Raw genomic sequence first — 22,797 nt, forward strand, 5'->3', positions numbered from 1 at the left:
CGAGAGCGTGAGTGAGGGAGGGAGGGGCAGGCGGGGGCCGTGGGGAGCCGGGCGGGGCGAGGGATCCGAGAGCGGTCCGGTACCCCCCTCGCCTCGGTCTAACCGTGCCCCGCTCGGGCCTGAGGCAGCCCCGCGGAGGCCCTGCGGCCTTGCCGGCGGTCGCGGCGGCCCGTTGGGGGCGGGGGGGGTTTTCGCGGGCCGCCGGTAGGCGGGCTCGGCGGCGGAGCCTCTCCCTGCGCTGGGCCGGGGCGGGGGGCAAAGGGTAAGCCCTTCCCCATTGCAACCCATGGAGGGCTGCCGCCGCGCGGGGCGGGCTCTGCGGCTGCTGGAGGTGCTTTTAAGGCCTTGTACCCGTGAGGAGGTGCCCGGGAACCCAGCCGGGGCGTGAGTCCGAGTCGGTTGGACCGTGTTTCGGTGCCTTCGCGCCGCTCTCCAGTTTAGCGGGGTCCGTACGGGCTGAAAGAGCTGCTCCTGCCCAGGGAGGCCGCCTGCCTGGGCGGCTCTTTGTCGTCCGCAGTGTCCCCGAGTTTGGCGTAACGCTAATAGTCACTTTGCCGCTTCGTTTCATGTTGCACGCAGCCGTGGGATCCACAGGAATGTGCTCTCCTGACCCGTGGGGAAATAACGCTTGTGGGCTCAGGTATCTCTTTTATTTGTTGAACTAGTGGGCCTTGCCGGTTTGCCTGGCTTTGTGCAAGAAATAAAGTTCCTGACAAAATCGTAGGGTTTTAGTTTCGGAGAGTAATCTGAACTCACATAGCTGAAACTCGCGTGTTTTTTGGTGGCTACGTTGTGCTGCTTTTATGAAATTCTGAAGAATAAAGCTTGATTCTGGTGTTTTAAGCGTTTTTTCAGATAAAGAATAAAAACTTACACTTTGATACTTTGCTTTCTTTGTCTCTTAGGCTAAAAAAATAAAGTCCTCTTTATGAAACTGGTCCTCAGTGAAGTGTAACTTTTGATGTATGGTCTCTGAAGCCCCCCACTATGCCAGCAGCTACCGTAGACCATAGCCAGAGAATCTGTGAAGTTTGGGCTTGTAACTTGGATGAAGAGATGAAGAAAATTCGTCAAGTTATACGGAAGTATAACTATGTAGCTATGGTAAGTGGGCACTTGATATTTATCTAGCAAATTACCGCCAAAAACCACAATGACTTCATTTGATGTTAGTAAATTAAAGCTATAAACTTGTCCATCCATTTTCATTGAAAGAATAGTGGATTCTTAATAGTGGATTCTGTTGAATTAATGCTGTATGAACGTTAGGTTCCTAATCTATTACCTTTCTAAAAGATGAATTTACACACAGCACTCTTCAGCTATGAAACTGTTAGATGCTTGAAATATGTTTTATTAAAAATAAGTAATGTAAATTTTTATAGGTGTCTTTTGTTGAAGTTTTAATTGTGTTCTTACAGGATACAGAATTTCCAGGAGTAGTTGCAAGGCCTATTGGAGAATTCAGAAGCAACGCAGACTATCAGTACCAATTATTACGCTGCAATGTAGATTTGCTAAAAATAATTCAACTAGGACTGACATTTATGAATGAGCAAGGAGAATACCCTCCAGGAACTTCAACTTGGCAATTTAATTTTAAATTTAATTTAACGTAAGTGTTAAATGTCTGTGCTGTTGAATGCATGTTTCTGACTTACGGAAAATGTATTATTAGTTGTGAAAACTATAGCAACTCTTTTCATCTATATGATTGGAATATGATAGATACTTTATACGAGGAAAACTTTTGTCAGCCAAACACATGCTTTCTTCCCTCTTTTCTGTGTGGTCTGTCTTAATGTTGGTAATTTGGTCAAAAATGCTAAGCAATTTCAGCAAAAGTTTTAAGAAGAGGCATTTATACTTAGTGCAAGAGTTAGCCCTGCATTTTCTTAGTTAGCATTTCAGAGTGCTTCTAGCTTAACTTAGTTTAACTCTTACTAGTTGTTATAGAAGTTACATGTTTCTTTGCATACTTTGAAATGGAAAAAGTCAACATGTGAAGAAAAAAATGTAAAGTTACTGAAGTGACTGAAAAAGAAATATGACAAATGTTATCAGCAAGTTCTAAAGTAAGTGTGCTCTGTCCTCTTTAAAATAACGTTACTCTTGTTAAAAGGCTTACAAGTTCTAGATAATATTCTAGGTAAAATACTGTCAACTTTTTAATACTGCAGCAGCTTTTCTTGTGTTTTCAAAGCAACTTATTCTATTAAGCTACTGTATTTTAATTTTCTTCTATAATATGTTGAAAGGGATTATTGATTCTACAGCCTAGCTCCTGTGGAGATTTTTGTTCTGGATTATTTTGTGTAAAGTGTTGATTAAAAAGCAAGCTGATTTTTACTGTCTGTTGGAATAGTATTGTAAACTTTATTTCACAATGTGATTTTTATCGGTGATAAACCTTTAAGTATAAACCTAACTTCTCCAGGGGGATGAGACACTTCTGTGGAGTTCTAATTATAGCTTTAGCAGGTAGTTGACAAGGTTACTAGTATCTTGAATTTTTTCCTGAAGTAAACATAACTGGTCTGATAGGTTTTCATATGGCCTGAGTTGCGTATCAGTGCAAACACTTCTCAAACTTAAACGTGTTGAAGGCTTGGGGCTTTTTGGCAGTTGTGTTACAAGCTGATCACTGGACAGCTTGGTATACATGAGTTAAAACTGCAGCCTACAAAGGAGGTTTAGAGAACAGACCTTTTTTTTTTCTGCAGATAAAAAGACTTATTTTCAAAGTAATTGGGGTTCTTACAAAGAAAAAAGCTGCTGCTGTCTCTCTTGATCTTTCTGTTTTTCTAAACAAGCAATGCTGTGGCTTGTCGCAAATCAGTTTTGTCTGAGGAATGACATGCTCTTTTTAGTTTTGTTTGAAGCACCTCTTGAAAGAAAAGGAAGTGCAGATTTGATATTTTGGTATCTCTAAACTTACCTGGCCATATAAATGCAGCATGGAAGTTATCCATTGTCTTAATAGAAGAATATGCTAATCGTACTAAGTATAGGAGAAAGAGGAAGAATGAATGAATAAATTCCAAACTGATCTGGGAAGTAGAGTCTGTGTTATGTTTTATTTCCTTTCTGAGCTTCAAAGGTCTACTTAATGTCAAGCAACTGAAAACAAAAGTAGTTTTCTATCCATTTGTGCCAGATGCTGCGTAGATAGGCAAGATACAGGTAGTCACCTAACTAACTTGTTACTTGTTCACTGGGGGGATTTTGTACAAAAAGGTAAGCTAGGTAAGTGCTGTGTGAAACGTGATTTTTTTTTTTTTTTTTTTTTTTTTTTTTTTTTTTTACATGGGTGGAGAAATTACGTATTTTTGTCTGTTTCTAAACTTCCTTTTGGGAAGTGGCACTGTGCCAAGTGTTCTGTTCCTAAAGCAAAACAGCTGTTGGCTGTTCCTAGGAGGTAATTTTTTGTGTGTGGTTCCAGCCAGGTGGTGTTATAGTGTGCTTTTAAAGAGCATACATATTTCTCTAACTATCCACCTGATTAGTGCAGAGCAACAAACTAGAATTAAAACTTCTTTTTGTAAAATAGTCATGTTTGTTTTGGATAGGTTCTTTAATGTGTTGTGGAGATGGACAGGTGTTGGGAAGCTGATGCCTTAAAGCTGGAGAACTAATGAGCAGCTGTGTGGGAGGGAGGAAAAAAGATACAACACATCTTGAGAATGTATCTCTATGTTCTGATGAATGATGACTTGCTATTAGGAATAAGGAATATAAGTCTATGACTGAATCTAATAGTCAAATTTGATATATTGGTTGTCGTGTCTGTTTTGGGTTTTTTGTGTTTTGGTTTTTTTTTTTTATTAAAATTGAAAACCATACACTGAAGAGACTTTGTAGAATACTCTGTTGTGGACAGTAATATGAATATCATCTTCTAAGTAGAGCCATGTTTGCATTTTTTTTCTTTTTTAGTTAAACATTCTATGTCTTTGTTAACATGATATAGATTAAACTTTAGCAAAAAAACCTCCTATCTATTTTATCACAAATTCCTTAAGACTTTACAAAAATGTTAGTGGTAAAGGGAATAAATACAAGAATAAGAGGGGATCAAACAAGGCATAGAGGAATTTTTTTCCATCTTGTTAAATTTTAGACCCAAAATATGGCTATTGAAGTTGGTTGTTTAGAAAGAAAACATTAGGCTACCTGAATTTTAAGGATTGACTGGATGGAGCAAGTACTCAATTTCCAGTTGTAGTGAGAAGGAAGTTTTGATGAGCGTGTGTCTAAACATTTATGTAAGCTTAAATTACAAGAAATGTGTGGGAAAATACTATCCACAGAACTAACGCAGCACTGGGGTCTGGAGTGTACTGTTCCTAGTTCTATAATGTAACATGTTAGTGCTCCAACTGTTATAATTAAGTCGTCACAGTTCAAGTAATGGATCTTATTCAGTAAAATACCTGTATTCGTACCTTCGCTATCCTCTGTAGATTTGCAAAAGGGGAGTTCTAGGTAACTGGGAGAGGAGCAGGAACTAGTTTTTTTTATGAAGGAGGCAAGAATGGAGGTGCCAGGAATGGCAAAATGCTAGTGAAAGTTAACAAAAGCTATGAAAAATGGGGGGTTTTTTGTAATTAACATGGAAGAAAGTGAAGTTGCTCCTGCTCTGTGCTAGTAAAGTCTGTGGAATGAGTAGCAAAAAAGAAATGCTACCAGGTGTGTAATCACTGAGGTCTGTAGATTTTGAAAATTTACTTTTCCTCTCTGTTTTTAGAGAAGATATGTATGCCCAGGACTCTATTGAACTGTTGACAACATCTGGTATCCAGTTTAAAAAGCATGAAGAAGAAGGAATTGAGACACAGTACTTTGCAGAACTGCTTATGACATCAGGAGTTGTACTGTGCGAAGGAGTGAAGTGGCTTTCCTTTCATAGGTAAATTCTGCATGTTAAGTATTTGAGTTTTCAGTATTGATTATTGAGTTCTAGAGCTTGGATTTCACTTCTCATGTGTTAAGTGGTGTACATCTGATAGTGCATATAGCATGTATCTTGGTTGGTAAGACTCAGAAAATATTTCTGCTGTAATACCTATAGCACCATTCTGTTTCAGAAGAATAGAGTGAACATGGTGGTACTTGTGTTTTATTATTGGTGTTTACGCTGTAATAGAAAACTGTAAACCAGAAAAACATGAAACTCCTAAGCCAGCAGGTGGCATTGTATCTTTTAATATCACACATGCAAGTAATAATAGTAATAATGATAAAAGCAAACTATTCCTAAGCAATCTTGAGCAAATATTGTTTGTCTCATGGGAGAAGCCACAGAATTATCAGTGAAGAGTTTTATAAAGCACTTTTAAATTCCTTTTAAATCTGGTAATCTGGGCAGATGAAAATTACTCAGCTTAGGAGGAGAGCCCTGATAAGCCTTAATTCTAGCTGCAGTAATGAATATATTTTACTATTTATTCCATCACAGGAACTCATCTTCCAAGTAGAAATAGAAATGTGAATGCTAAATCTCTATGAATCTGTCAAGATACAAAAGATCTTTAGGTATTAATAAGACTGAACACTTTAAAACTTATGCAGTAGTCGTTGTATAGCCAACTACATGCCAGAGATAATTTGCACTTTTTGCAAGCAGCAGTGGGTTTAAAGGCTTATTGCTAGCTATGTAATGCCCTCAAGTTACCATCTTAAATGTTGGCTGCTAAGCAAGTCAACAAAGGTGGAGCAAATGTTTTAGCTGAGACTAGTGGTTTCCTTACAGCCTTATTCTTGTTTATCATGCATGGTACCTTGGTGGGTGGCAATATGTAGATGACAAAATTAGAAAAAAACCCCAATTTTTCATCCTTAAGTATTAAATCTTGGGGGGGAAGTTGGAGGAGAGAAAGTCACATGGAATTAGAGAAGTATTTATGTTATTAACCAACTGAAAAAATAAGGGCTGCTTCAGCAAGGAATGTAAAACAGTAGTAGAAAGGTGCATATAACAGCCTGTTGCAAATTCATCATTTTGACTTGCTTTGTGGAAAGCAAGTGTTAGCCTGAACTTCCAAAAGGCAGGGAGGGATGGGGAGATAAGACAGGTAACAAAAAAACAAACAAACAAAAAAAAATCCTCTTTGAGAACGTTTGTCACCTAATCTGCCTACATCTTCCACATGCAGCTGTCTTGACTCACAATATGACTCTAAAATAATCTTACTCTTGCTATCTTGCTACTAGGTTGGCACCTTGGGGAAAAATACTGGAACAAGAATGCCGTGTCAAAATAACTACAAAGGCTGAATTAGTGAATTAAGTTCCTTTCAGCTTCTTAAACCCATTATTTTGGGCTCTTATATGCGTATTTGTGATTTACGCTTGACTACAGTAAAATAACTTAGATGGTTCGAGAGAAGTGGGGGGAGGCATGTTATGTGTGTAACTAGTACATCAACAGCTTCTGCCATGTAGAAGCAGCTGCAGCTACAAAACAGTGTTTTTTCAATATTGCCTAATAACTTTAAGGGCCAAGTGTAAGCTGTCCTAGCAAAAGGAATACCTGAGCCATTTCTACACTAGGGATTCTTTTTCAAGCATATTTATACTGATTGTGTGTGATTCCTGACTAATATGCTGGTCAAAGTGTAGTGCAAACTAAGTGTAATAATGTCACTTTTACTAGCGCGGCTTATGAAGGGGTTTTGGAATGGCTTTATTGAAGTCCAGTTTCATCTGTGCTAAAGTGGGTTTCTGTTGTGGGCTTCACTGAAAATGCTATTCCAGCAAATGTTTGTCAAAAACTGATTATCCACAACTCTGCTTGAAGTCAGAGAGTGTTTAAAGGCTTTTGTGCTTGACAGAGCATGTTGATACTATCTTGAGCACAAAACCCTGGAGTAGTGGGTTAAGTTCTGAGAAAGCTAAGATTGCACAAAGCTATAAATAAGCATGGGTCACATAAAGTGTGCCACAAAGAATAGTAAACGGCTGTTTCTAAACAAATATTAGGTTGATTGTGATTATATTCTATTAGTGGAAACTTAAAACAGCGGGACAGCTCAGTTGAAAATGTTTCATGTAGGGTCTCCATGCAGTAGTTCTTTGACTGCTGAAAAAGCTGTGCTTGATAGTTACTGACTGTACTATTGCTTCTGCTTCCATAAAATGCTTGAATTACTACTAACCCTCAAAATTTCAGTCTCTTAGGAAGTGGGCAGAGAAGAATTACTCCTGTCTTAGAGTGTGAGGTTATGTTTTGGTTTTGTTTCATTTCTCAGTCTTTGATTTCCTTGAACTCTTAAGTAGTTTATTTCTAAGCTCTTAGCTTCTCAAATAGTTTTCTTTGTGTGCTTTTTATCTCTGCATTTGATGTAGCTGCCTTGGCATCCTGATGTATTGGCAAATCTGTGTGGACCTGCAGTTCTGCCAGGCATGAACAAAGAAACATTTGCACTGTCAGTGACTCTTTTTACTGCAACTTCATAAGTGACTCCATCAAATCTTTTGCGTGTGTTAAAATGTATTTGAGTGGATGAGAGAGGAGAGGGAAGCCCCAAATTTCTAATTCTTGTTGCAGTCAAGAGAGCTCTGAGTGCTTGGCAGTCTAGCAAGTTATAAAATGGAACAGCTCAAACACTGTTTTTGTGGATGTTGAACTAACTGATCTGGTGAAGCTTTGAGTGTCCACCTGTGTGCAACCTCTTCGGTCTACCTTTGGAGGCTCTGCGCAAACGTGCCTCTTAACCCAGATGTTTTGGGGAAGCTGGAAAGTTCCAAGCTATTGTATTTCAATAATCATTTGTGTCTAACTGATTTCAGTAAAATTTAATCTGTTGGCTCATTTCTATTAGCCGGTTATAAAATGAAGTAAAGCTTTCTCAGCTCTGTCAGGTTTTGATTTGTTTCAGAGACTTGGTGCTTGTAGAATTCATTGTTAATTGGCTATCTGAATTCTTTCTGGATAGTAAGGGAAAGAAATAGAGGCACATTTGATCTTTTCCATGGTCTTGTTGCCTACAGCTGTCCATGTTCAGTGGAAAAAGAAAAAAAATAAAGGTTGTAAGAGTGCTTATGTTGCTGTATAGCTCCAGGGATTGTGGCTAGCTGCACTAAGTAACTTTAGGTGATTATATTGGAAATGGTGAAAGCTTTTTAAGGAAAGGAAGCCTATGTGCTTCAGGGTATAAACCAACCACTAATTGCCTCTTAGAGGATTAGAAAAAAACTTCTTTAATGAGCAGGTAATTACATAATTGCTCACTGTGGACTTTCTTACCCTTCTGTTAGTATTCAGCAGTGACCACTCAATTTTTGAACTAGATACGTTATAGTCTTGAATTGGAGTGACAGTTCCTATGTCTGTGTAAGCTTGGATGGCTGGAGCATATTACCCCTGAAAAGTATACTAAAAAGATTATGTAAATACCTTGAATACTGTATTGTGATTAGTAAAGTGGGTTTCTGATGGTTGTTAGGAGCACAATGGGACTAAGTGTAAGCAGCTGGAACTTAAGGAATGTGAGATATCATTTGGTTGAGCTGACTAAAACTAACCCGTGCTTAGGATCCAAGAATAGATACCTGACTGAATGCTGTCATGCAATGGAAGGGTAATCATGCCTGTTAAATCCACTGTTCAGATATCCTGTTCTCTTCTTCTGCATGAGGATCCCAGAGTGAAAGAATCTGCTTCAATCTCCAAGGGAAAAATATATATACATATATATATAATTCTTCATCGAAATGGCAGGTTTATGATGGCCTGCTCCCTCTCAGTGCAAACAGTAAATGAATCTTGACTTTTCTTACAGTACTTCTTTCTTAACAGAAATTGGAATTGTTTGAGAGCATGTGTTTTCTAGTAATTCAGTCATGTATGTAACTTTTTTTGGAAGAGGAGGGGAATCAAACTTTTTATTTTTTAAGAGGAGCAAAATACTGTTTTCTTCACTTTAAAAGTTTTAATATGGCTGTTACATTTGAGCTACAAGGATGACTGATATCAGATATTCAGTGAGTTAATAAGCTTTCTAATCTCTAGAGGAGTAAGTCCGCTTAATCCTGAACAGTCTTTTTTGCATCTTTCTGAACAGTCTTTTTTACTAATGCGGCTTTTTTCTTTTCCTTTTCTATAGAGGGCTTTATGCCAAAACAGGCTCCCCCCCCCGTTTCCCCCCCCCCCCCCCCAAAATAGGTGATCTAATAAAATTAAGCTTCCAAGCTACTGTTTTTGCCAAGTATACTACAGGTTTTTACTTTGTAAGACTTGGCTGAAATCCTTTATCTTTGGCTCCTTTGCTCTGTGGCCAGTGGCTGCTGCTGTGGAGATTGGAGTGCTGCCAGCACAGCTTCAAAGCACCAGATGCAGTGTGGGATTCATTCAACATGAAATTCCTGTTTAGAGCACTGGAAACCCCCATGGGAGAGCTGCAATAGTCCATTCCTTTTGTGTATCTTGTATTAATGGACTTTCAGCAAACAATCCATTTATTCCCAGTATGTTCAAGATTTTCTACCCTCTGTCTAGAAATTCATAAGGTAAAGATGGTGTAGAGAACCCCATTGTATACAAAAGGTACAAAAAGCAATCCTCTTTACACTGGGTATGCAAGCTAAAGCCTTGAGCCTATGTCAGAAATCACCAGTCTTTGTGGGTACTAAATATCTGCAGGATCAGTAGTACAGTGCTCTTAACTGATTTGTCTTCTGTATTACTCATCTCACAGTTAAAGATCTCAGTCAATATTTACCAAGTTGAAAAATTCTCAGTTTTGAGTATGATCCTCACGTAACCAAGAAGTATTAAATGGGGAATTCAAGAGTCTGTGGTGGCCACCCATTTACTTGAATTATCTGTCAGCTATACGCTAAGGTTCCTTAAGCAGCAAAACTGATGCAGCCTTCAGTAGAGGCAGCTCTGCTGTGTGTTTTCATCATCTTTGTTAGTACAGGCATGTTTAAAATTGCATGTCAATAAAACCTAGCAACTAATTTGGTTCAATGCAAACGTAGTAATAAAGAAGAGAACGTATCATTCCTCTATCTAGTTCAGTGCATATGTGCATGAGCAATACTGCAAGTACAAGGGATCAGAATGGATCAGATTCATGATAAAATCATGAATAATTTGGCTTGTAATCTCTGCCTTCCCAGGGAAAAGCATAACTAGTCATCATTGCTTTTTGTTGTGGTGTTCAGTCCTACTTAATACCTGACATCTGTCTTTCCTATGCTTTAAACCCTCTGTTTCCTCTCATAACCCTTTGTAAAAGTACATGGTTTCCCCTTTTACTGCCACACCTCGTTCCTATGTCCTCTTTCTGCAGTCAAACTATTGAGAAGGAAGTCTTCCCAAACTCTTCATCACTCACACAATGTAATACCTCAGTTTCTTCCATCACACCTGTACTGCTTGTTTATCTTGCTGCCTCCTGCTGACTTACATGTACACACAAAAATTTTTCCAACTTACTCTTTTCGGAGGCAAATACAGAGTAATAGTCTACAAGCTATTAAATTTTTCAGTTGTCTGTGTGCTGATTTAATTGGGAAAGTTGAAAGACAATCTGCTCTTCTTCATTGCTGAGGGTGATACTTGCCTCCAGGCATAAACATGTGTTGGCTCTGGAAACTCATGAATCTTCTGGATTTTGAGAACTGTAGAAGTCTTTCTGTCTCAGTTTGTAGTGAAAAACTCCCATCTGTGTGAAAGGATCCAGCTAGGTGTCTTTCTGGTGCAAGTTCTTGTTATCAGATGAAGCCCCAGCAGCACTACCTTGTTTCAGGATTTAGAGAAACTCCTGTATGCAGATCTTTTTGCTTCACTCAGCCTCATTCAGACTAAATTAAAATGTTTTCTCTGGAATCTGCAATGGGGCCATTTACACTGAGGCTTAGTCTTTTGTAAGAGTCAGTCTTAATTGCATTGAAATTAGGCCAAGTGTACTGTTAATGTATAATGAAGTCTTGATGTTGGAAGCGAGAAGGATGCTTCTAAGTTATTTGCTTATATTGTTTTTGTTATTTATTTGCAGTGGATATGACTTTGGCTATCTAATCAAAATCTTGACAAACTCTAATTTACCTGAAGAAGAGCTGGACTTCTTTGAGATACTGCGATTGTTTTTCCCTGTCATCTATGATGTAAAATATCTCATGAAGAGTTGCAAAAATCTGAAGGTAAGTAATCTGTTAATGGCTCAGCACAAATTCTGGGTTTGGAGACAGAGTACTTTCTGCTTAAAAATACTTACTTTCTATATTTTTATCTTTTGGTTTTGCTTTGATAATACCTACTAAGTATTGTTGTCTCAAGCTTTATATTTTTAATATTAAAGGCTATTGATAGAAGCAGGCAGGAGCACACATCAATTATTATAACTGCTTACCAGTTAAAAATAGCATGTTGATACTGTATTTACAGTGGCCAGTCTTTGTTGACAGATGATAAACCCATGTTTGGAATGAATCCTTCACTTCTTGAACCATAAGAATTGATGGGTTTCATATACTCTTATTTCCTCATTGTGCAGTCCACTAAAGGACTGCAGTCATCTTGGCAAAGGTAATGGCAACGATGATGCTGTGGAAGTGTCTTGGGAAGAGGAATGGAGCGAAGAATGTTTCAGATGGCCCCATAAGGAAAGATAAACAACAGCGTATGTTCAGGGACAACATGTGACTTCTAGGAAAAAATGCAGTACTAGAAACTAATCTCTCATGTCAGGCCAGCTGGGATACTAATTGGCTTACTCTATCAGGCATAAAATTTGGATACTTTATTGCACTGGAGAATGAATGGAAACTGGAACTAAGTATGTGAAGGGGAAGACAGCAAGTGAAAGAAAGATGCTACAGGGATTGCTAACAGCTTTACTTGCCAAAGAACTGTAAGAGTCCGGACTGCTGCTGGAATGAGGTGCATCGCTCATCTGAGGCAATTAATGACTTGCTGCTTTTATGGAAAGTAATTCGATTCTCTAGGCTTTCTTAATGAGAACCTGCATGAAAAAGAGAACACTGACTGTAGTACAACCAAAGCCTAACTAAGGGATGGCTTGCCACTTCGTCGTGCTGAACTAGTGATCTGTGTGGGGTTTATAGTCATCTGTTTCTTTCTGAGATAAACTAATAGAGTATGTCACTTCTAAGTAGTAGCCTACTTGTGTGGGAAGTAAATTTTGTGAATCCTTTTGTTAATCAAATTAATGTTGAAAATGGAGACCTCCCAGTTAGTAAGAAAAGTATAATTACCTGTGTTCATCTAGAGTTGTTATTGGTATAATCAGCAGCGCAAATAGCTGAGTATTAAAAAATCTTAGAAACAGTTTTTCTCCACAGAGACCAGAAGAAAAAAGGAAATGTTAATAAGCTTCAGGAGTCTTAAAGGAGGGGGAGGGACCCCAAAAAAACCACACTTACTTTCTCACTCCTTGTGAAGCAAAGTAAAGCATCTGGTGTCTTAGTGGTGGCGACACACTTAACCAAGAACAGAGTGTATAATCCAACTTCAGTGATGTAGGAAAGGTGACAGAATGATGTTCTCTGTCACTGTTCCAGAGGTGACATTCCCATTGGGTTTGGGGAGGAGGGGATTGTATTTCCTGTCACTTTATTAAGACATAGTTGTGTGTAACCTGTATTGTTTAGAGACACTGATGTTTTTTGGAAGACAAGAAAAACCTTCTTCACAGGTCTTATTTCAGCAAACTTTAAGAACAAGGGTGATTATTTTTTTTATCCCCTCCCCCCCCCAGCTGAATATGTAGGTCAGCTTTCCTGCAGTAAATCGTGATCCTGTCGCCTAACCCGCAGACTTGCAATGACAGCAGGGGAAGGGATGTGGACTACCCTACCCATCCAAATTTACCAGTGATGAAATGATGGTGAACTTGTACTGTACTGAGAGCAGCTGTCTAAAACAAATTGCTAAATGCTCAGTGTTGTGACTAAAAATGCATGCACTGTCTCCTAATGTGTGTCACTTTCAATCTTTATTAAATTGCAGTGAATTGAACTGCTGTGCAGTTGTCCTTTATTGACTTGTCTAAGTTATTTTTCATATGAAAGTCACTGACTTGCTGTAGGTCTCCCACTTCCTGCTCCCACACACCCAAAAAAGAATTTGTGGCATTGAGAAGAGAAATATGCTTCAGGATTAGGAAGCTGTTTGGTGCTATTTTTGTGGAATTTAGTCTGTGAATTTACAGTATGTTAACTTAAATGGACATGAATCTACTTTACTGGCACGCAGATTGGGAGTTAACTTGAGATATTAATGTAGCATAGGTTAAATTCTTGCATGTTCTCTAAAAATCTTTCTATGTAGACTATTCCAAACCTTTTGATAGTAATGGCAACTCTAAGTAATTCTGTAGATTTATAGACCTTGTTGGAAACTTGCTTTTATATGGGGGTTTGTACAGAACAGTGAACTCTGGTACCAGTGGCATGAAATGAGAATTTGAAGTGAATTTGCTGTTTGACTATGGTCATGTAAATCATTCTGTGGCCTTTTTCTTGAAAGACCAGTACTCTGAAAATTTGGAAAGAGTTTGTCCTTCTCCTGTAAGAGTAAAAATGTTCTTACTTGGAGTGCAAAAGTCTTGCCTGAAAGAGAATCTCAGTAGCTTATTAATTTTCAGAGACAGACAAATTTTATTCTGTAATTATTGCAGTTATAGACCAAGAAGTTCCACACAAAAGTGGTGTGTGATATATTTATAAATGGATATATACCATTAAAAGCACTATTTTCAAAGCATTCTTCTGTAGGCTGCTGTTAACTGTAAATTTTGAACTACATTCCAGAGCTTGCAGCTGCTGTGTAAATATTACTGATTTTTATTCTTGATTCTTCAAAGTTATTTGAAGCTAGAGTAGGTTCTGCTAGCTGTAAGACTATCTGATGATGAGGCACCGCTAGTTTGCAACTTGAGGAAGAAGAGGGTTTAGGAGCAGAAAATGGTGCCTTGAAAGGGTGTGGGCCTAACTGCTGTTGCTAACTCTAACAGCTCATTATTGGAGTTAGAAAGTGGAGAACATGCCTGTATTGGATATGTGCTTTTTTTTCCCCTGCCCACCAGCCCTCCACATGTTTTTGACAGTGTAAATTAAATAATTGAGCATGTTTAGGTACAACATCTGAACACTGCAAGCACATAAATAAAGCAAGCTAGCTTCTGTGCTTAACTGTATAGACTTACTTTTATCTTAAACTTCTGTAAACTATATTCCTGCTGCTCAAGCTAGAATAAAACTAGCCATACCAATACTAGGTTTTCATGTTGGTTTGTAGGTGTTACTTGGGAATGTCACTACTGAAGCTTCCATCTTTTTAAACAAAACTAAAACCTGGGCCCAAACCTGTTGCCATAAGATTCACAGGAATTTTCATAATGTTTGATCTGATTTTCAGGTCAGACTTTATTTTTGTTGCTCTGAGTTTTAACTTTGACTGTTATGCTTTTGCTTCTTATTGCTTACCTTCCTGTACTTGACACGGGTTAAGAATGTGAGGAAAGGTGAACTGGGATACTGGGCAGTCCTTCTTTAAAAGTATTGCCTCTGTGCAACATTTTTGCCCTGCAAAGCTTGTGGCAGCACTAAGGATTTTGCTGTTTGGTTGGTTGGTTTTTTAAATCTTTCTAGACCTTAAAGAGTGTGCATGTGCTTTAGTCTATTTCCAGTAGCTTCATGGCTTAATGATTAAAAAAAAAAAGTACAAAATTATGTGCTCACAGTGTAGCTTACAGCATTAAGAGATTGCAGTTACAATGTAACCTGTCTATCCTTCAAGTGATCTGTGTTACCTGTGTGAAACCAAACCAGCCTCTGATGGGTTTGCTTCTACATAGAGTGGTTATTACCATTGGGGGTGGGGGGCGGCGCTAAAAAGAGGTTTATTTAGTCATTCTACAGTTAAGGCATTAGTTTTTCACATAAGCTTATTGGGAAGAAAATTAGTTTCAAAACTGGAGAAGTTTTACCTTTAAAGCAGATAGATTTGCAGCTTTTAGTTATGTCTACAGCTTCACAGTCTGTCCTTTTAAACCATGGATCAACATTCAAAGCAGACAATTACAGTTTTAAATTGTTCCCTTTTTGTATGCGAGATGTTTATATACTTTTTTAAGTAGGCTTCGTTACACATGTGACTGTTAAATATACATCTCTAACTGAAAAGCTGGCTATACCATTGGATTTTAGTATCTTAGAAAACTAGTTGCAAGACACTGAATTTTTTTGCATGGTTTTTTTCCTAGCCTTTTATGTCAGCTAATGAAACAAACTTTAAAGAGGGGTAGAATGTCTTGTAGAGATGGAGTGGGCACTTTCTTCCTTTTTTACTCTACCACCTGGTTTCTAAAATGCCTGCTGTGTAATATTTTCCTGGACTCCCTGTAGTGTTCTAGATACTTAAGGATACTCTCAGTTTTTGTGAAGTGGAAAAACCCTCAACTTAATTGTTGAAAGGTAAGTGGAAAGAAAAAGGTCTGTTTCAAAGGAAGCATAGATACTTTAACACATGGAGGCATATGGGCACCTCATTTGTAAACACTTGAATTCTTATGTTTGTAGAACAACACTTTTACCTTTTAAACTTTCATTCAAATAGAAGGAGTACAGGAACACCTGGTTTTGTTCTTCAGCATTGCCAATCCTTTCAGCATCTTGAAGGAATTGTTTTGTTAAGTAATGACATCTGGTTACTGGAAAAGCTGGAACATGAGGGAGTAGTAGTTTTGTTGGTCACAGATACTGCTTTATTTAATAAATACTGACACAGAATTCTAATGCTGCTATTGATACTGAAAGTTTCATTGTCCAGGTGTGCATTTATCTAGTATAATAACTGTTACAGCTACTGTGCAAATGTTAAAATATACCTGAGTTTGTATGACCTGTGTAACAGATTTTCCCAAATATAGCTACTCAGTTTTCTGATTCAATTTTTTTCAGCAGTTAACAAAAATGTTTTCTTTTTCAGGGTGGATTACAAGAAGTGGCTGAGCAGTTAGAGCTGGAAAGGATAGGACCACAGCATCAGGCAGGATCTGATTCTTTACTCACAGGAATGGCCTTTTTCAAAATGAGAGAAGTAGGTGGATGTGTTGGTTTTATCTCCATGATAGTAATGTGCTGTGATAGTCAGATGGAATTGCTGATTCTGATAAGTCTGCTGTATTTTAAGGAGGTCTCTGAAGGGCTTCAGGGGTCACTCCTTTCTTGACAAAAATAAGACCACCTGCATTTTCCACAGAATAAGCGTGAACCAGCCCCACTGGTTTACTGCTTAGCTGCTGTGAGTGAGTATTGCTTCCTGTTTCCAGCCTATGCCTGGCTTTTGGATTTTTTGTGGGGTTTTGCTTTTGGGTTTTTTTCCTTCCCTGTTTTGCAGGGTACCTCTTTTTAGGTGGCTGCTGCAGTGTTATGAGCTGCTGGAGCGAGACTCCTTTCTGGGTGACCATACTCAAGCCAGGTTTTGGGGGTTTTTTTTGGAGCTTCTGCTCAGTGTAATACCTAGCTGGTATGCACTGCTGCTTGTGACAGGCCTAGAGGCGGGGAAAGAGTGTTGACTGGCCGCTTCTAGCTAAACTTGCAGGCTATAGGTATATTAAATAATGACTTTCAGGCTGCTGTGGAGAATGTCCATGCATTTGTTCCTTACCATTGAGTAAAGCACAGATTAACTCGGTTCTAAAAGATTATACATTGATCAATTAATTCAAGGTTTGCAGCAAGGGAAACCACGTCTTACAAGCTGCACTGTTCCTTGATACTTGTCTCTGTACAACAGGAAGATATTAGGATATTTTGCATTAGCAGAACAAACAAATGTTGAACGGACCTCTTCTGGAAAGCAGTTGCACTGGACAAATGCCAGTGCATCTGAACATGGCATTCTGCCAGCAATTCAGTGTCATTTACCATGTCAAAACAGATGGCAATAGGAAACCTCATTTTTAATAAGGTTCAGGATTGTACGCTGAGGTGTCTATTTCTTGTAATCCAGCTTTTTTGTATAAAGGAGAAAATGAGCACGAGTTCCTGACAAATACTAGTGAGACAGCAGGTGAAAAATAAATGCTGTGATTTAAGCTGGTTTGCTCATCATAACACTCTGTTCTGCCTCTGCTGGAACTGTTGTAGTTGTCAAGCAGGTCATGGGCTACAGATGCAATAGAAAGGATTGTGTTTCTGGTACGATCCAAGCCCAGTGTGGCTAATGGCCATCTGCCTGGTATTGTTAATCTTTCACTTTTGAATTTGAAACAAAATCCAAAACAAATAAAGGGGAAGGGAAAGTAGATGAGAATGATGCCTAAGAGACTGCCTTTCAAATTAGTTTTCTAGAGGAAAAGGTTCAAACCCATGATTGTTTCTCTAATGAGATGCAGTTTGTGTTACATGGCAAATTATCTTCTCGAATTTGTTTACCAAAAGCTCTTACTGGGAGAAGTAGAAATCGTTGAGATTTTTTAGTGCAAAACACTTGCTTAATTAAGCCAACAAAGATGTATTGATTATGATGAGTTTTTTCAGTACTTTCAGGTTCTTTGCAAATACAGCATTTCTAGATAAGGACACAGTAGTCAGCAGAGAGAATTAAATTTAATGTGTATTTTTAAAGCCTTTTCAGTAGACTTCATTGTTTAACAATGTATTTCTGCGTGACAAAAACTTCATTTTACAATGCTTTTAGAGGTACAAAATTTTGTTCATAATTGCGGTGAAGGAGTTTCAACTTGCTTGCTGAGTTTGGGAATGCCAGCCAAAAAAGTTAGTGATCTTTTTCGTCCCATCAGAAATACTTAAATATTGATACTACAACAGTAGAGTTGTTTTGGGATTTTCCTACCTGTTTATTTTTGCAAGAACTGCTGGGGGCTTTAAAACTTTTAACTGAGGTCTCCAATTCCTGCAGTACAGAACTTGTCATCCAGACTCTGCTGCTAAGAGCAAAGCTTGAAGGGAGAAGTTTTACAGCCTGTGTGGTATATGCAGTCCTCTACATTTAGATTGTGTATTGCGTCCACACTGCTCCTGCGTGATTGTGGCTGTCTTAGATTTCTGATTTTGATGATGACTCAGAATGTCAGCCACTGGGATGTCCAGGGTTGCTGTGAAGTTTTTAGGGTGAAAAATTTTTGTGTACGTGTGTGTCTTTTTTATTTTTGTGGGGTAATTTGTGGTTTTGCTTGAAAACCTGAGGCTGAAAGGTGGAAGGGATTTCGTATGTCTTCCACTGAAAGGTTCTGTTTGCAATTCAGACTTGTAAGGTGTAAATGCAGTCTTAGTATAAAATTTACTTTAATTTTGTTGTTCCTTATTAAATGAAGTCCCCCTCTGTGAGGAGCTAGCTGGAAATGCATCTTTCTGCATTTCTCTAAACTCCATAATGCATTTTGTGCTCAAACATTCTCCCCACCCCAAACCTTTATAATATAAATCGATACATACTGCCATTTCAGGACAGAGTATGATGAAAACTCCCACACTGAGGAGTAGGTAGAGTACAGGCACTGATGATGGATGCTAAGTATATGCCTGTTCTGAGAAACTCCACAGAAATCAGTTGGAGAAATATCTTTGTTACACTTGCAGAAAAGTGAGTGATAGCTGATAATACAAAACTATCAAAACATTGCATTTGGCCATTTTATCAGGAAGGGTGCACAGGAAGACTGATTGTGTGCCTTCACAGATTTACTTTAAAGAATCGTGTCATATAGTGCATCTTGATAACGTGTTAAGTGTGTTACATTAATTATATCATCTTTTGCACCTTGGGATTTGGTATCTTAGGCTAAAAAGAAAGTAACATTTTAAAGCCTTTCTGTAGTTCTATTTAAACTGAGCCTTTTCTTTGGCAATAATTTGTGTCTTTCTTTTAACTCTTTAGATGTTCTTTGAAGATCACATTGACGATGCCAAATATTGTGGCCACTTATACGGCCTTGGTTCGGGGTCATCTTATGTACAAAATGGCACAGGAAATGCATATGAAGAAGAAGCCAACAAACAGTCATGACATGAAATGAAAGGCCATCTTTTTGACCTCCATGTGCTTGTATATAGGTTTTATCTCTGGTTGAACCCCTTGGACAATAAGGCTATTTTTCCCCCTTTCTCAGCACACTTTCTTTTCTGCCTTTCTATGTACTAAACTTGACTGTTCCTATCACAGATTTTGATCCTACTATTGATATGTAAAATTTTCTGGGTTACATTTTGGCCTCATAACTAGCCCATTTGTAAACAAGCATGTATAGGATCAGTGTGGCAGAGAGAAGGGGAAAGTTATATCATAATGAACAGTCTGGTAAACTTACCTATATTGATCTCCTGGTTTTTTGTCTCTTTCCCCTCCCTTCTACAAATTAACTGGCACTGATTGTAACTAACTTCCCCATTCATGTCTGTTCCTTCCAGTATGCAGGCGTTTTAGCTATTCAAGATTGTGGACCATCAAATTTGCACTTTAGAGAACGACTCTTGACCCAGATCCTGTGTTTTATTTGAAGTTTTGTTTTCTTTTTTCTTTTGCCCTCAGCTAGAAAACAATCATCTGCCAAGTTCAGCAGCTTCGTGCTGTATTTCCTTGGTATCTCAACCCACAGAACGTGACTTGCTGCATAACCTCTGTTTGTTCGAGCAAAACAAACTACTGAAATCATAGTAACTGCTGTTATTTTACTAGTGTTCAGTCGTCTTCAAAGACATCCTGCACATGTCAACTGCTGGTTGGCCTGCTGCTTTAAAACTGCTCTGTGGTGGGGGAAAGAAGCTTATAAAAACAGCTTTACACCCTTCAGGAAAAGAACAGCTATTACTTTAGCATTTTTGCCATTAAGCTGAGAGTTGAAGGATATTGGAATAGTAGGAGTTTTGTAATGGCACACTTCCCTTGATTAACTTCCTAGCTTTTATTCTAGTAATGTACACCTCAAATTTTTTATGAAGTCATATTTATTATGTACTTGATGATTTTTGAAAGTCAGTTTAGTTCAAGATAAAACCCAAAGATCTGAAAAAATACTATTTAATTGAATTAGAAGGACAATTAAATCATGCTTTTTTGTAGTTGCTACAAAGACAGATGTTACAGATATTTGTTGTAAAACAACAAAATATAAATAACTTATAGCTAATAAAGTTACCTGAGGAGTGTAATGCTAGTTTATTTTTGAGTATATCTTAGCAATATATTTTAGATACATTGTTTTAAAGGACCCTAAAGTACGTTCTTAACTCTGCATAGCATGTGTACTGAGCAGTTGTGCAGGAAGGATTTTTGGTATTGAATAGCTAAATACTAGCCTGAAATGATGGAATGTGCAACATTGTGTGCCTGTGTGTGCGTGCGCGCGTATGTGTGCGTGTTCGACACGGAAATCAATAGTAGAAAAATCTCAATGTTCGCCAAATTATTCCGTTTTACCTTGTACTTAAAAACAAAAAATCGAACACCTTTTTTCATTGAGTTACAATGATGTAACTGGGTGGTCCTTTTTAAACAACAAATAATTTGCATAAGAGGGTATTTGTTTTTAAAGCTTTTGTAAATAAAGGCCTAAGAAATGTTTTCTTACATAACAGACTGGTGGTTTTGTTACAAAATTTTTTCTGGAATGTCTGTGTAGTTAGTTCAGTTCTGTATTCTGTTTTGTTTAGGCATGATAGTTCTCTTCCATGTGCTTATAAAATGATCTTACTGCTCCCTGACTTATTCCACTTTCAGAGCAGAATTCTGTTCATGTGTTTCCAATCACTTCGTTCCTACTGACCTGAGCTGCAAAAGTGGTGATTACAATTTACTACTGAGGCATCCAAATTCCGTTAGTAATTTATTTTAATACCATTATGCATTAGATGATGGTGACTTGTTTTAACTTTATTTGTCTTTGGCTTTAATAAGATAGGGACTATCTAACAGGAAAACAGGATGGATTCTTACTGTGGCTTATGTGGAAAATTTGCATACACGTGGAATGAAGAACACCTGAAGTTTGATGCATTTGCTTTAAAGTTCAGTAGCTTTGCCTAAAGCCTACTGATACACCTATCTGTGGTTAACTTTTGAAGGGAATGACTTTGAAGAACTTTGATGGGTTTTTGTTTTGAAGTAACTCTTTAGTTGTTGATCAAAGGAAGTTTTTAGAGGCTCCTAAATGTGTGTCTACACAAAAAGTTTTAGCTCAGATTGGGATGCATTTTTGAAGCGACTGCTGAGCATCCCACATGCTGTGCTGTGCTTTGCTTTGCTTCCTGTCATGAACCTGTCAGAGCTTGGACTCCTTTTGGAAGAAGCTAAACCCAAAGATGCATGCTAGGTGTGTGTCTTGTGTTCCAGCTGCTAATCGGCATGCAGTCTGCAGGACCAGGCTGAGTTTGCTTAAACCCTAGTATAAAATTCTCATGGGGCATTTGACTTTAAGCAATTGTCCTCTTTAGTTTTCTTCCTGTAAGAAAAGCTTTTCTCAAAACCCACCGATCAGCTAAGATTATGCTTTATTCTGTGTGAGAACTCTTGGTCTGATCCATGTGATCTGTCTGTTGAGAGTTGATTACAGCTGGGGACACATCTGTGCATCATTCAGTTTCCATAGCAAAATTAGGTTTAGTTTCCATTAAGAAGTGATTTAAATGGTGAATTGTAGAGATTATGAAAAAAGTAATTTCTTCTTGTGTTAAGACTGTTACTTGTAAACTGCAGAGCCTGAAATCTCAATCTGTTTCCAAAGTGGACAGCTTTAATTGCTTTTGCAAAAATAAATGTGCAGGCACAGTTCCAGCTGTCTGGATATGCACCTTTTTGTCAGAGACAAGAATTCTCTTTCTAGGCCTCTGCTTTTCCCAATCCATTTAAAGTGTATTGTTGTTTGAGTAGGTTTGTCAGAAGAAATGTAGTATCAAAACCTGTTATATTTGATCTATCCTTTTTTTTAATTCACTTGTATTTTTGGCTTCTGTAGTCGGATGAGTGTTCCAGGAACATTATGTACTCTCGCTACTTTTTTTTTAATTTAGGTTTTTTTTTACACATTTAATCCCTTTGCTCATTGAAACTCAACAAGAAGGATCTTTCAGATGGAAGAAAATAGGTCTGGAACATATTTGGAATATTTGAGGCTTTTTTCCCATAAGAATTTGGGGATGACCTATAACCTCTGACATCTAAGAACTTTCACTAATCATCTCTTAACTGGTTACTCCAAGCTCAAGAATGATTCATTCCCTCATGCAGGAAATCAAATGGAAGTAGGAGGAAGCCTGCACAGATGAACAAGGAGCTTCTGACTAAACTCAAAGAAAGGAAGTGTATGAAAGGTGGAAGCAGGTGCAGGTGACACTGTCTTAGGTGTGTAGTGGCTGGGTTAAGGAAGCCAAAGTCTATCTGGAGTTGAATCTGATGAGGGACAAGAAAAGCTTTTACAGGGACATCAGGAGCAAAGAAAGATTAGAGAAGATGTGAGACCACTGCTGAATGGGGGCAGGAGGCCTAGTGACAAAGGACATGGAGAAGACCAAGGTACTCAATGCCACTTTTGGTTTGGTTCTTACTCTTAAGGCTTGACTTCAGGATCCCAGGTGCCTGAGATGCCTAGGCAAGTCTGAAACAAGGAAGACTTACCCTTTGTGGAGGAGGATCAAGTTACGAACATGTAAACAAATTGCACATGAAGTTCAGAGAACCCGATAGGATGCCCCCACAGGTGCTGAGGGAACTGACTGATGTCACTGTGAGAGACTGTTCTTGTTGTCTTTGAAAGGTCATGTTTGTAAGGGCAGTTTCCTGATGAGTGAAAGAGAACAGATGTC

At 38.3% G+C, this 22,797-nt stretch overlaps 1 protein-coding gene across 2 annotated transcripts; it reads left to right on the forward strand.

Annotated features, from left to right (window-relative positions):
- On the forward strand, positions 1–20,573 carry CNOT7 (CCR4-NOT transcription complex, subunit 7). 2 transcript variants are annotated; one of them, XM_010570054.1, is made up of 7 exons: positions 1–11; positions 906–1,104; positions 1,422–1,615; positions 4,748–4,909; positions 11,007–11,151; positions 15,962–16,072; positions 18,878–20,573. In XM_010570054.1, exons 2-7 carry the CDS (start codon positions 988–990, stop codon positions 19,004–19,006), a joined length of 858 nt encoding a protein of 285 aa, XP_010568356.1. In that variant the 5' UTR covers positions 1–11; positions 906–987; the 3' UTR covers positions 19,007–20,573. The 2 variants fall into 2 exon arrangements, with proteins under 2 accessions (XP_010568356.1, XP_010568355.1); XM_010570053.1 differs by lacking the exon at positions 1–11 and adding an exon at positions 285–640.
- The last annotated feature ends 2,224 nt before the right edge of the window (positions 20,574–22,797 follow it).

Source organism: Haliaeetus leucocephalus, unplaced genomic scaffold (assembly GCF_000737465.1).
Source record: "Haliaeetus leucocephalus isolate CR32 unplaced genomic scaffold, Haliaeetus_leucocephalus-4.0 Scaffold284, whole genome shotgun sequence".
Lineage (NCBI taxonomy): Eukaryota > Metazoa > Chordata > Aves > Accipitriformes > Accipitridae > Haliaeetus > Haliaeetus leucocephalus.